This window comes from Bufo gargarizans, chromosome 3 (genome assembly GCF_014858855.1).
Source record: "Bufo gargarizans isolate SCDJY-AF-19 chromosome 3, ASM1485885v1, whole genome shotgun sequence".
NCBI lineage: Eukaryota > Metazoa > Chordata > Amphibia > Anura > Bufonidae > Bufo > Bufo gargarizans.
Genome location: NC_058082.1, coordinates 373285382 through 373298652, shown reverse-complemented (window position 1 = coordinate 373298652; position 13271 = coordinate 373285382). Strand labels below are relative to the sequence as shown.

The window sequence follows — 13271 nt, the reverse complement described above, 5'->3', positions numbered from 1 at the left end:
ATAGCATTTTTGAAACCAAAATAATGATATTTTAGTGTCTCATAGTCTGAGAGCTATAGCTTTTTTTCACTTTTTTTTATTTATAGTGGTTAGGTCATGTGGTATTTTTATATAGCTGTTTGTTATGGACACGGCGATACCTAATATGTATACTTTATTTTAATTTTTTTCACTTTAGCGCAATAATAGCAGTTTGGAAGCAAAAAATAATCATATTTTAGTGTCTCATAGTCTGAGCGCTATAGCTTTTTTATTTCTTGACCGATTCTCTCAGGTAGGGTCTAATTTTTGTGGGATGAGGTGACTGTCTGATTGGTACTATTTGGGGGGGGGGGCATATGCCTTTTTGATCACTTGCTGTTGCAATTTTTGTGATGTAATGTGACAAAAATTGTAATTTTTTTGCACATTTTAATTTTTTACGGTGTTCACCTGAGTGGTTAGGTCATGTGATATTTTTATAGAGCTGTTTGTTACGGACGTGGCGATACTATGCCTAGTATATTTTTGTTTTATGCATTTCACTTTAACACAATAATATCAGTTTTGACACAAAAAAAATTATGTCTTAGTGTCTCCATGTTCTGAGAGCTATATTTTTTTTTTTTTTGGGCGATTGTCTTAGGTAGGGGCTCATTTTTTGCGGGATGAAGTGACGGTTTTATTGATACAGTTTTTGGGGGCATAAGCCTTTTTGAATGCTTTGTGTTGCACTTATTGTTATGTAAAGTGACAAACATGGCTTTTTTTTTTACACTGTTTTTATTTATTATTTTTTTATGGTGTTTATCGGACAGGGTGGATCATGTAATATATTTATAGAGCCGGTCATTGTGGACGCGGCGATACCTCATATGTGTGGGTTGTTGTTGTTTTTTTCAATTTTTTTTTATAAAATAAGGGGAAAGGGGCATTTTTTTTTACTTTTTTTTTAACTTTATTTATGACACTCACTTTTGGGGGTCTGATCCCCTCTGCAATGCATTACAATACATCTGTATTGTTATGCATTGGCTGTTAGTGTATGACTCAGTGTCATACACTAACAGGTTGCCTAGGAGACCCAGCCTGAGGCTGGATTTCCTTGGCACCCGTAGTAGGCAGGTCCCGATGCCATGCAAGGCATTGGGCAGCCTCTGCATGGCATCGGGCTCCCTCACCCGACACAAACCTCTTCTATGTTGCGGTCAGCGCGGACAGCGGCATCGAAGGGGTTAATCCGCCTGCATCGGCTTTTACAGCGGTGCCCGCACGATCACTATGACGTACTATTATGTCAAATTGCGGGAACTCAGTGGTTCCCATGACGCAACAGTATGTCAAAAGTCGGGAAGGGGTTAAAGGACCTGCTCAGAATCTCTGTTTGGTAATTTCTTGAAAGGAGTTTGACTATACAGTTTGTGCATCGATTGATTTGATGATTGAACAACGTTTTATAACAATTATTTAAATCTGACATTTTTTAAATAACTTTATTTGAAAATCAGCTCATCACTTTCCTGACTCATGAAATTCTGTAGTGGGAGTGCAATTAGATTTGCTGAGTATCTGCAGTAGCATTAGCCCGATTCAATAAGGGTAATCTGCATCGAGATATTCCTCTGTTTTTCCTTGCATAATGAGAGCGAATAAGTAGCATGTTACTAGGGGGTCTTGCACACGGCCACAGCCTTTTTGCAGACCTTTTTATGGATCTGCAAAACACTGTTACCGGCCAAGTGCATCCGGCCCATAATAGAACAACTTTTTTGTGGGTGCCGCTGAATGGACATACCAAATAAATGGCTCCACATCTGACCCACAAAAAATGCGGATCAGTTACAGACTTAAACATCGGTCGCTTGAATGAGTCTTAACTCATGGGATGTTAGCAATAAAAGTGGTTTGGTGTGCATAAAAAATTTAATGGTTATCATATTAGTTTTGGCATGTAACATATGAAGTTTTGTTAGGTGCCTTTTAGGCCTAAACCAGGCAGTCTGCAGTATATTTCTGTTATTAGCTTGTGCATAAATTTTTCTGACATATATCCATACAGGATCTCATAAGAGGAGCCATAGTCTTGGAGACAAAGAAATAAATCGAATTCCACCTGTTGTGGAGCAACCTTTCAGAGACCGCTCTCACACTGTTACTGAGAAACCTACTTTACCTGTAATCCGAGACAAGTACAAAGATCTTACAGGAGAAGTGGAGGTGAAGACTAAACTGTTCACATTTATGTGCAGTTTTGTGAAAATGTATTTGCTCCTTCCTGTTTCCTGATCTTACATATTTTTCAAACTAATATTTTTCTCTTCTGGAATTTCCTTTGATTGTGTACCTTGTACCTTTTATTATAAACAACACTCTGTATAAACCTATACAAACCATTTACACAGTGAATTATTTTAACACGGAAAACATCCTGCATACTTAGTGTATTTAATAATTCTATCATTTTATTAGGAGAGTGAAAGATATGCTTATGAATGGCAACGTTGCTTAGAAAGTGCCTTACAAGTAAGTATGTTGTTTCTCTATGCCTTTAATGCTTCTTCATATCCTTATGCACTAACATAATTCCCTTAAAGAGGTTATCTTACTTCAGCAAATATCATTCGTCATGTAGACTAAGTTAATGCAAGGCACTTACCAATGTATTGTGATTGTCCATATTGCCTCCTTTGTTGTCCTTATAAATTTTTTCATCACATTATACACTGCTTGTAACCAGAGGTTATAGCCACCGATGCAGCGCAGATGTGAGGTGGCCGGGAGAGGAGCTGCTGTCCATGCATACATATGCCCACTCCCACGGTCCCCAGCACAGAAAGGCCAGAGCTTTTTCCTGTTGTGTGCAAGTGCCACTGCTGCTGCATTACAGGGTGGTCGTAACTGGAACCAAGCAGTGAAAAATGTGATTGTCCATATTGTCTCCTTATTCATTTTTCAATCCCAATACATTAGTAAGTGCCTTGAGTTAACTTTCTCTACATGATAAATGCCATTTGCTGAAGTGAGACCACCCCTTTAATGACTATCAATGACTATCAATGGCTATATAACCAATATGCTAATGAAATTGTGGTGGGAGCTTATCTGTAAAACAAAGACTGGCTGCTGCCACAGCTACCTTGATAAGATACTTCATCCAAAATTAAAGATAATTGAAAAGCTCATGATATAATGACCTGATAATTACCATGATATTAATTACCTGTGGATGACTGATGCCACTGTTAAGCATCTTTCACAACCTCAGTTTAACTTATACGTCAGGATTTCTTCACAAACTAGATGTGAATGGGTCCTAATCAGGTTTTTGTTGTGCCTTTTCCGACTCTTGTTGAGACAACACTAATGCTCTGGAAAGCTGTAATATTATGCCCTTGTCTGACCATGTTGGCCTAGCTGATTGACATTAATGCAGTTATTTAGTCTATGGTGTACAAGTACACTCAGATTTATGGTCCCATCAGCAAGTGACGGTATATCATCTCAAATTACAAGTTGCAACCACTTGCTTGTGAAACCACCATTTAATATTTTCATTGTACTTGCAGTGTATTTTTTAAAATTATCATGCAGATGTTTCCGTATTGTTTGAGGATACTAGTAATGTACTATAATGTGTTTTTCACATCAAGAAGTAAGGTGTATGGGCAAAGACTATTGTACTGTAGCCTAATAATTTCAAAACTGTCTCTGATCTTGGGCAGTAACATGTTGAAGTATAAAGTGCTTTAGTATAAAAGGCTTTGGGCATATTTTTGGAGTAATTTTTTAACATTGCATGATTTGCATCCTACTCATATTGGGTTAAAAAAAATATTTATTAATCCCTTAGTGACAACGCACATTTCTTTAAAATCGCATTCCAAGAGCTATAACTTTGTTTTTCCATCAGTATACTGGTATGAGGTCTTATTTTTTGCAGGACAAGTTATTTTTTTTAATGCACCATTTTGGATATATGTAATGATTGATTAAAGCCAGCTTTTTAGCTAAAAAAAAAAAAACACTTTTGTTTACATCAGTAAAAAGGTGTATTAGTGGTCACTAAGGGTTTAAAAATATTCTAAGGTTTTCCTCTACAGCTTTCAGTTTGTGTATTGACAGACTGTTGCTTTCTGCTTCACAGTGACTCAATCGGTAGCCTTTATCTGTACTTCCCTAACTGCTCATAAAACCCATTATAGCCAAATTCTTATCAGCTTCAGTTCAAAGATAAGCTACCAGTCCAGTCACTGAGTAGAGGGAAGCAATTGTCTGAAGATACAGTGAAAGTGAAATCTATAGAAGAAAACTGTAGAAATTTTGCAAAATTACATATGATTTTTTATTTCTTAGGTCGTTAAGAAAGCCAATGATGCTCTCAATGGAATAAGCAGTTCCTCTGTTTGTACTGAAGTTATCCAATCTGCTCATGGAATGGAATATCTGTTAGGTAAGATTCAATGGATATTTGAAAGGAACTTCAAATTACAATTTTATGGTTCAATCTCTTTTTTTATTGATGTGTTATAACTATAAAATATTACAAACGATTGTGTGTCTTGATTTGCCCTAGAGCAAGGAACTTCTAAGGTATTGTATGGATACACATTAACACAATCTGAAAAGTCCGTACAAAGTATAGTGCAAAACAATGTAGGCATACGTAAGAGAGATAATTCCCAATTACAATGTTCTTCAATCTAATAGACTATTTTGAACATCATAAGTGTAGATTTGACAGAGACAAATAAGGGGGAAGAGACGTGACTGAAACAGTAGGGAGGAAAGAGAAGGATGAAGAGCTAGCTAGTCTCGAGCGATGGTCTTTAAGTAATGGGTTATGCTGTAGTGCCACTGATTAGCCAAAACGAGAATTGAGAAGAATTGGGGAACTGGAACCATGGTCCCCACATTTTCATGAAGGCAGGCACCCTGCCTCTATCCTCTGCACCCAATTCCTCCATGCGGGTTAAGACATCAAGAGCAGTTACCCAGGTCAATTTCTGAAGGCTCTCAGTCGGCCTCCACCTGCAGGGTATTATTTGCCTCATTGCCATGATAAAGAATCTAAGAGTGTCTTTTTTAACCTGTTGTGTCCTACTCAGGAAGACAGAAAGCAGGGCATTTGTAGGTGAGAGATGTATGGTAGACCGGTAAAGAGAGTTGTACAGGGTGATAACTTCCCGCTACAAAGGAGCGACTCCTGGGCAGTCTCACCATATATGAAGCATTGTGACAACTCCTTTTGAGCACCGCCAACAGGTGTCAGAGACAAGAGGATAAAATTGGTGAAGTTTTACCGGAGTCATATACCACCTCATTAATATCTTATAGTTAAGTTCTTGTAATCTACTTGATGTTGATGATTTATGTGTAAATAGGAGGGATTTTTCCACTGTTCTGCTGAGAGAGTGGTCCCTATCTCTTCTTCCCATGCATGCATACATTTATATTCTAGTGGTGGTGTCTCGGAGTCCCCGTGCCCAGATCTCCTGGTGCCTAACATGTTATAAATGAGAGAAATTGCATGGTCTGGGGCCGAATCCGCTACACACAGAGTCTCAAAATCTGTTAAAGAGGTACATAGCTGCATTTCAGGTGCCAGAGACTTGATAAAGCTATGTAATTGAAAATAAAGAAACCAGCGTCCAGGAGTGTGTGGTATAAGATGGGACAGTTCGCTGAGTGTGTGCAGACCATTGGTGTTAAATAGGTCTCTGAGCTTAGTTGAACTCGTATTCTGTGGACTAAGATTCGGAAGGGATTTGAGGCCTTTTGGATGCAAATCCACCCCAAATTTTCGCCAAGAAGAGCAGAAGTGGAGAGATTTGAGAATTAAGTAGTTGAGTCTGAGTCTTCAATGGAAGCAAAAAAGTACCCAAATGTGGAGCTATTTTCATGTTCTATCTCTACCCACAATTTCGAGTGACGATTATCTTGGAGATCAAGAACACAATTCGCGATTGCTGCCTTGTAGTATAAGGGGAAGTTGGGTAAACCTGCCCCCCCCTCCCCCCCCAACAGCAGCTTTTGATCATGTTAACAGGCTATAACTTAGTCTAGCTCTCGATCCTCCCCATATGAATTGTGAGGCGAGCAACCTGAGACGGGTAAAGACTACTTGTGGGATCTGACACGGTATAGTCTGGAATAAATATAATAGTCTTGGTAGGATGTCAATCTTAAGCGTATTGATTTTGCCAAACCAAAAGATCTGGAGAGAGGACCATCTCAGAAGTCTCGCCTCGATAGACCTGAGCATGGGTGTGTAGTTAAGCTTGAATAACTGAGAGGGGTCTGCTGACACGTGGACTACCAGGTGTTTAATGGAATGTGAGGCCCACTTGAAGGAAAAAGCTTCTTTAAGTTGTGTGACTTCTCGCTGTGGGAGGGTAATGTTTAGTATTTCTGATTTCTGGATATTTTCCTTGAAGTTGCTAAGACAGCCAAAGGTCTCAAATTCTCTAAGGACCGAGGGTAGTCCCTGTCTGGGAGTGGTCAGGTATTTGAGGAGGTCATTAGAAAACATTGATAGTTTAGTTTATGTTCAGATTTGCCTATTTGTAGTCCTTTTATGGAATGGAGAGAGAGGGCATCCCTGCCGTGTCCCGTTTTCGTATGTTAAAGGCATCAGAGAGTGTGCTGTTGACTCGTACGCTAGCTGAAGGCGATGAGTAGAGTGCCATGATCCTATTTAGCACTTTATCTCCTAGACCGATATGGGCTAACGTGTCTTGTGAGTTAGCATAAAGGAGTTTTAAGCATCCTCGCTCTAGCAATTAAACCTAGGGATTTTAGTGTATTGTTTCGGGCCTCTCTACCCGGGACAAAGCCCACTTGTTCCCTGTGGATGAAGCAAGGAATGTGTGGATATAATCTCAAGGCAAGGAGTTTGGCGTATATCTTTAAATCTACATTAAGTAGTGAAATAGGTCGGTAGCTAGCGCATACAGAGGCATCTTTGCCCAGTTTGTGGATTACTGTGATGTGAGCTTGTAAAGTCTGATGTGGAATTGAATGCATTTAGTATTTTTGGGGTGAGTTCTTCCCCAAATGTTTTATAAAAGTGTGTGTGTGGGGGGGGGGGGGGGGTCAGACCATTAGGGCCAGGACTCTTCCCATTCTTGGATCTTTAATGATGGGTAGGAGTTCTGAGGTATTAGAATTCTCTTGCATGCTAGAGGAGGAGTCATCTGGATTGCGAGCAGGACCATATTGACTTAAATAATGTCTCACGTCTTCCGTGACAGATCTACTTTTCGCCTCTGCCTTAGCCTTCAAGTCATATAGGTTAGCATAGTAGGTCTGAAACTCATAGGTCATCTCCACTGGAGTGTGTACTAGGCCCCTATTCAGGTCGTGTTTATAGATGACACATGTGTTAGGGGAATCTCGGGATGGAGTGCCCTCGCCAACCACTTGCCACTTTTATGTCAGTATTCGTAAAAGCCATACTTGACTTTGTCTTAAATACACAAGGATTTTTGATCTAATATCTGGCGTATTTGTTAATGTAGGGAGGAAATATCTGCCTCGAGTTGGTCAGAAGGGGATGTCTTGTTCATAATCTCCTTGTGGTCTAAGTCTTTGAGAAGTGTGAAGAATTTATTTGAGCGTTCCTTTTTAAGTCTAGCTCCATGGGACAGGAACAATCCTCTGAGAACGCATTTGAGAGCTTCCCATTTCATGGGCGGGGCAGAAGTATCTGATTGGTGGTCTTTGATGAAATTTGTTATGGACTTTCGAAAGTCAGGCACACACACGATCATTCAAGAGATTATCATTTAACTCCAGGTGTATGAAAGCGGGCGTGTGGGACAGTTGGACAATAGGCCATACATCGGGGTGATTGAGGACCTACCTGTTGAGTAGTCTATGGAGGTGTCCATTATGTTGAAGTCTCCTCCTAGGATGATGGAGGAACCGTCTGGGAATCTGGCTAATCTTTTCAAGACTTTGGATCCAAAGGTCGTTTGTCCCTGGTTGGGAGAATAGACATTAGTAATTGTTACAATGAAATTATCAACTGAGAGCTTAAGAAATATAAACCGGCCACTAGGGCTGATGTCTGAGGACAAGACTGTGGGGTGGAAGTCCTTGTGGAATGCAATGGATACCCCTCCCGCTTTTTTGGTTGGGTTGGGGCTGTGGAACCAAACCGGGTAGTATCTGCTCTCGCATTTGGGAATAGAAGCAGTTTTAAAATTTGTTTCTTGAAACATGGTCAGCATGACTTTTTTCTTGTGGAAGCAATGTAGAATTTGTCTACGTTTCTCTGGTTTGTTAAGACCCTTAGTATTATAAGTGCAATGAAAGGGGTGTCATCATGGCAGGTAAGTTGTTGGACGATAGTTTTTGCTAGACAGGGCTCCCAACCATCACGGTGACATCACCTGAAGGGGAGACACATGAGGGAAGAGACAGAAACCAAGTGGAGAGGGCAAGAACATAGCTTTCATGGGGAGGGATAGAGTTGGTGAAGGAGAGGAGAAGAGAAAAAAGAAAGAGGGGAAAGAAAAAAATAGAGGTGGGAAAAAAAAAGAGGGAGAGCCGATTAGGTCAACTCAGTGCTATCCTAAATGTCAGCACTATATGCTGTGTTCCCTAATTGAGGGTCGGAGAAGCTAAGGGCCAAAAGGCAACCCTACTTATACATAGTAACATAGTATATAAGGCCGAAAAAAAGACATTTGTCCATCCAGTTCGGCCTGTTATCCTGCAAGTTAGTCTCCAACAGTGAAAAACATCTAACTCTAAACGATTCAAGACAAATATAACACACGTCTTATACCTTAAGAGCAGATTCTACTTAACATGGCATCCTTAAATATATATCTGTATACAAGTAAACATAATAGAGGAAGACAAAAAGCCAGGAAGATGACAAATGAAGTCATTTGTGTTCTCCATCTGCCGGTGTCTGCGGTCATCTGCGAGATCTCCGTTGCTTAGGAGGTGATGTCTGCCATTTGTCGAGTTATGGCATGGAATAGATTGGTCTTGCTCTGGGCCAGTCAGAGAGCTCCAAGGGTGGAAGCTCAAAGGTGTTCAGTAGTCTTGGCAAGTCCGCTAAGGAGTTGAAAACCGCCATTTTCCCTTCTTCCTTAGCGAACAGTTGAAGCGGGAATCCCCATCTGTAGATTATGTCATTGTCCCTAAGAATGGCAAGAAGGGGTTTCAGTGCTTTGCGTAGCATCAAGGTGGGTCTCGCAAGATCTGGTAGAATGAGTTCCTTATTTTCAAAAAGGATTGCCTCTGAGTTTCTTGCAGCTTTAAGAATGGCTTCCTTGTCTTTATAGAAATGGATTCTGCATATGATGTCACATGGGTTGGATGGTTAGCCCGTCTTTGGGCCCAAGGCCCTATGTATTCGGTCAATTTCAATAGGTTGCTCACGTGCTCTCTTCAATATTTTACTGAAGAAGTCCTGTGCCTAGGTTTCCAGGTCCTGTGGTAGTATTTTTTCAGGTAGCCCTCTTATTCGGAGGTTGTTCCTCCGGTTTCTATTTTCCATATCTTCCTTAGTGGAAAAAAATGTCCTGTATTTGTTCTGAATGGTCATTTAGGACTTGATGATGTGAGTCCAGAGTTGTGAGGATCTGTTCCTGTAGGCCTTCTATCTTCTCCACCCTCTGCCCTATGTGTTTAATATCTTGGTGTAAGGCCTCCATGTCTTGTTTGTGAGAGTTTTCCAACCTCACGAATAGGGCATCAATTTCAGATTTTGTAGGGAGAGCTTTGAGGTGCAGCTTCCAGTCCCAGTCAGGATTTGGGGGGTCTGATATTGTAGATTTTACTGACCTGGGGGTCCCTGCCGGGGATCCTCTTTGCTGGGAAGAGGATCCTGGTGAGGTCTCCACGTGCCTGGACATATGCATATGCCGCATATGAGACCGGCGATCCGGGGGAACGCGTCTCTCTTTTTGGCTGTGTCCCGTGTTTCTTGGCGTGAGCCTGCTGGGTACGGGCGTGGAGTGGTGCTCCGGACGCTGCCGCCGACATCTTTGTGCGCACGTCAGCCTCCGCGATATCTGCAGGCTGACTGGCGTGAAAAAAAGGGAGATAGCTCCTGGATCGCGCTCTGTAGGGGCAGGTGTGGAAGAGGGGCTCCTCCTTCGTTCCTTCATGGGGATTAGGCTGTCGGCTGTGTCCTGTATGCTGTGAGAGAGTTGGAGATGTTCGGAAGCCCGGGACTCGTGCTGACTACTCAGCCATTAGCAAGCTCTGCCCCCTCAAATTAAAAATTGTAATGAATCCCAAATTGTATGTGTTTAAAGGAGAACTATTCAGAAAATTCCTCCCAAACCTAGCCCATATTATCAGAATTAAAAAAAAAATAATAAAAAAACTGCCCACCCCACTGGGCAGACATCATTATTATACAGGGTATAATTCACATGGGAAAGTATTTGGTTTCCCTTTAAATGTTCTACAGTCATTTGTGCTATGTATAATGATGATTTTGACATAGTAATAATTTTGATTTGTGATAAAGGGGTTGCCCCATTAGAGCCAATCCTTTTTGAGAATCTGCCTGCTATCGATTCCATTTCTAGCACCCCCAACAAACAGCTGATTTTCCTTTTCAAAGGGAAGCTGCAAGAAGCTAGGCATTTCCCCTGCACAGGCAGACTCTCCATTCTTGTTCTTATAGGCTATGTACATCTTTGGAGGCAATTATTTTATTTATTTTTTTATGATTACATTTTACACATTTTTGCCTAAAAATCATATTTTCAATTGGCCTTTATTAAAAATATTGAGCCATTCTGTCACAAAGAGTTCACAGTTTTTCTAACAGTAATCTAATAACTCTTAGGCTACTTTCACACTAGCGTTCGGGCGGATCCGTTCTGAACGGATCCGCTCATATTAATGCAGACGGAGGCTCCGTTCAGTACGGATCCGTCTGCATTAATAACTTTAAAAAAATTCGCAAGTGCGCAAGTGCGAAAGTAGCCTGCGCGGATCCGTTCAGACTTTCAATGTAAAGTCAATGGGGGACGGATCCGCTTGAAGATTGAGCCACATTGTGGCATCTTCAAACGGATCCGTCCCCATTGACTTACATTGAAAGTCTGGACGGATCCGCACGGATCCGCACGCCTCCGAACGGCCAGGCGGACACCCGAACGCTGCAAGCAGCGTTCAGCTGTCCGCCTGTCCGTGCGGAGGCGAGCGGAGCGGAGGCTGAACGCCGCCAGACTGATGCAGTCTGAGCGGATCCGCCTCCATTCAGACTGCATCAGGGCTGGACGGCTGCGTTCGGGTCCGCTCGTGAGCTCCTTCAAACGGAGCTCACGAACGGAAACCCGAACGCTAGTGTGAAAGTAGCCTTATCTCTAAACTACTGAGAGGTCATAAACACTTATTTAAGCCACATTCTTATCAGTAAGATGAGGATTGAGCTATGAGTGTTTAAAATGTCAGAGAGCAGAGATAAGGAGCCTGTCAGCTCCCCAACTGATGGAAGACAGAAAATCCACAGGCAGCTAATAGAGTACCGGTATCTCGGCTATGTACATACATTCTTTATGCACCATGTCCTTGTAAAAATCTGTCAGCCTAACGAGTGCTTTACCCATATTGTTGCTTTGCTTTATCCAGGTGTGATTGAGGTGTACAGGGTAACCAAGCGAGTCGAATTGGGTATAAAATCTACTGCAGTGTGCAGTGAAAAACTGCAGTTCTTGTTAAAAGATATTGACAAGCTCTGGAACAACCTGATTGGATTCATGTCTCTAGCCTCCCTCATGGTAAGTTTTTGTGTAGGTTTGTATGCCATTTCAGCATGTAACTAGTTTCATAACTCACACATTAAAGGGGTTTTCCTGTATTTTACTACTGATAACCCATCCTCAGGATAGGTCATCAGTATCTGATTGGTGGGCATCCGACCCCGGGGTACCCTGCCGATCAGCTGTTTGAGAAGTCACCGGCGCTCCTGTGCTTAACCAAGCACAGCGAAGTAAATTGTATATTGGCTGTGTTTGGTATCGCGCTCAGCCCCATTGAAGTGAAGGCTGAACATCTGCGATACCAAGCAAGCCGCTATACAATGTACACTACTGTGCTTGATAAGCACAGAGAAGACCACGGCGCTCACAGGAACTTCGATGCCCTCTCAAACAGCTGATTGTCAGGGGTCCTGGGTGTCGGACCCCCACCAATTAGATACTGAGGACCTTTCCGGAGGTTAGGTCATCAGTAGTAAAATCCTTTTAACGTCTAAAGATTGCCTTGCTTGTATAGAGATATAGCAGGAAATTTATCAAACTGGTGTAAAGTAGAACTGGCTTAGTTGCCCATAGCAACTAATCAGATTCCACCTTCCATTTCCCAAAGGAGCTCTGAATAATGAAAGATGGAATCTGATTGGTTGCTCTGGGCAACTTAGCCAGTTTTAACAGTTTTGATTAATCTCCCCCATAGTGTGAACATTTTGTGATCTGCTGTTGTCGCATGACATAAGGCTAAAAAAATACATACTTCCAGCCTGATATCCTGCAAGTTGATTCAGAGGAAGGCAAATAATTTTCGTGATGTAGAAGCCAATTTTCCTCATTTTAGGGGAAAAATTTCCTTTCCAACTCCAATTAGGCCATCAGAATAACTTCCTGGCTCAATGACCTCTCCAGAAATCTAATAACTATAACCTGTAATATTATTGCACTCCAGAAATACCTCCAGGTCTCTCTTCGATATCACCACCTCCATAGTTTCCTAGTCTCATTGCTCTTACAGTAAATAATCATTCAGCTTAGAATGACTGATGACAGTTACATGCAATACAGGTCTATGGGAGTTTTACACTATGCACTCACACAAGAGCCGTACATCTTTTCATCTTGGTATCCCAGGTGGTTAAGCCAGTGGCATATATGCTGTGTGTTTTTTTAATAAAATTATCTCTGTGTAAAATCCATCTGCAAAATAACCCCATTGTACTTCAGCTAATCTGTGGCAGTAGTGAATTTAAAATCCACATGCATTCCAATGCAAATTAAGAGAAGAGGAGTGAGAAGCCAGTATTCTGCATATATACACGTACATACACGTTTGATTGTAAGAATTTACCTACGCCCTTATCGAACCTCCAACTCTTACTGCTGTGACCACCTCCTGAGGCAGACTAATCCACAGGGTCACAGCTCTTATGGTAAAGAAGCCTAGTCACACTCTTATTTCTATGACCACCTCCTGAGGCAGACTAATCCACAGTCACAGCTCTTATGGTGAAGAAGCCTAGTCACACTCTTATTGCTGTGACCCCATCCTGAGGCAGACTAATC

General features: G+C 41.6%; 1 protein-coding gene across 4 annotated transcripts in view; it reads left to right on the top strand.

Moving 5' to 3' along the window:
• SYNRG (synergin gamma) overlaps positions 1 to 13271 on the top strand; it is a 208515-nt gene that overhangs the window by 162628 nt on the left and 32616 nt on the right. For all 4 annotated transcript variants that reach the window (XM_044288118.1, XM_044288119.1, XM_044288117.1 and 1 more), the window contains 4 exons: positions 2039 to 2196; positions 2449 to 2502; positions 4333 to 4429; positions 11587 to 11735. In XM_044288118.1, the coding sequence (XP_044144053.1) occupies positions 2039 to 2196; positions 2449 to 2502; positions 4333 to 4429; positions 11587 to 11735 (458 nt within the window). The remainder of the gene's footprint in view (positions 1 to 2038; positions 2197 to 2448; positions 2503 to 4332; positions 4430 to 11586; positions 11736 to 13271) is intronic.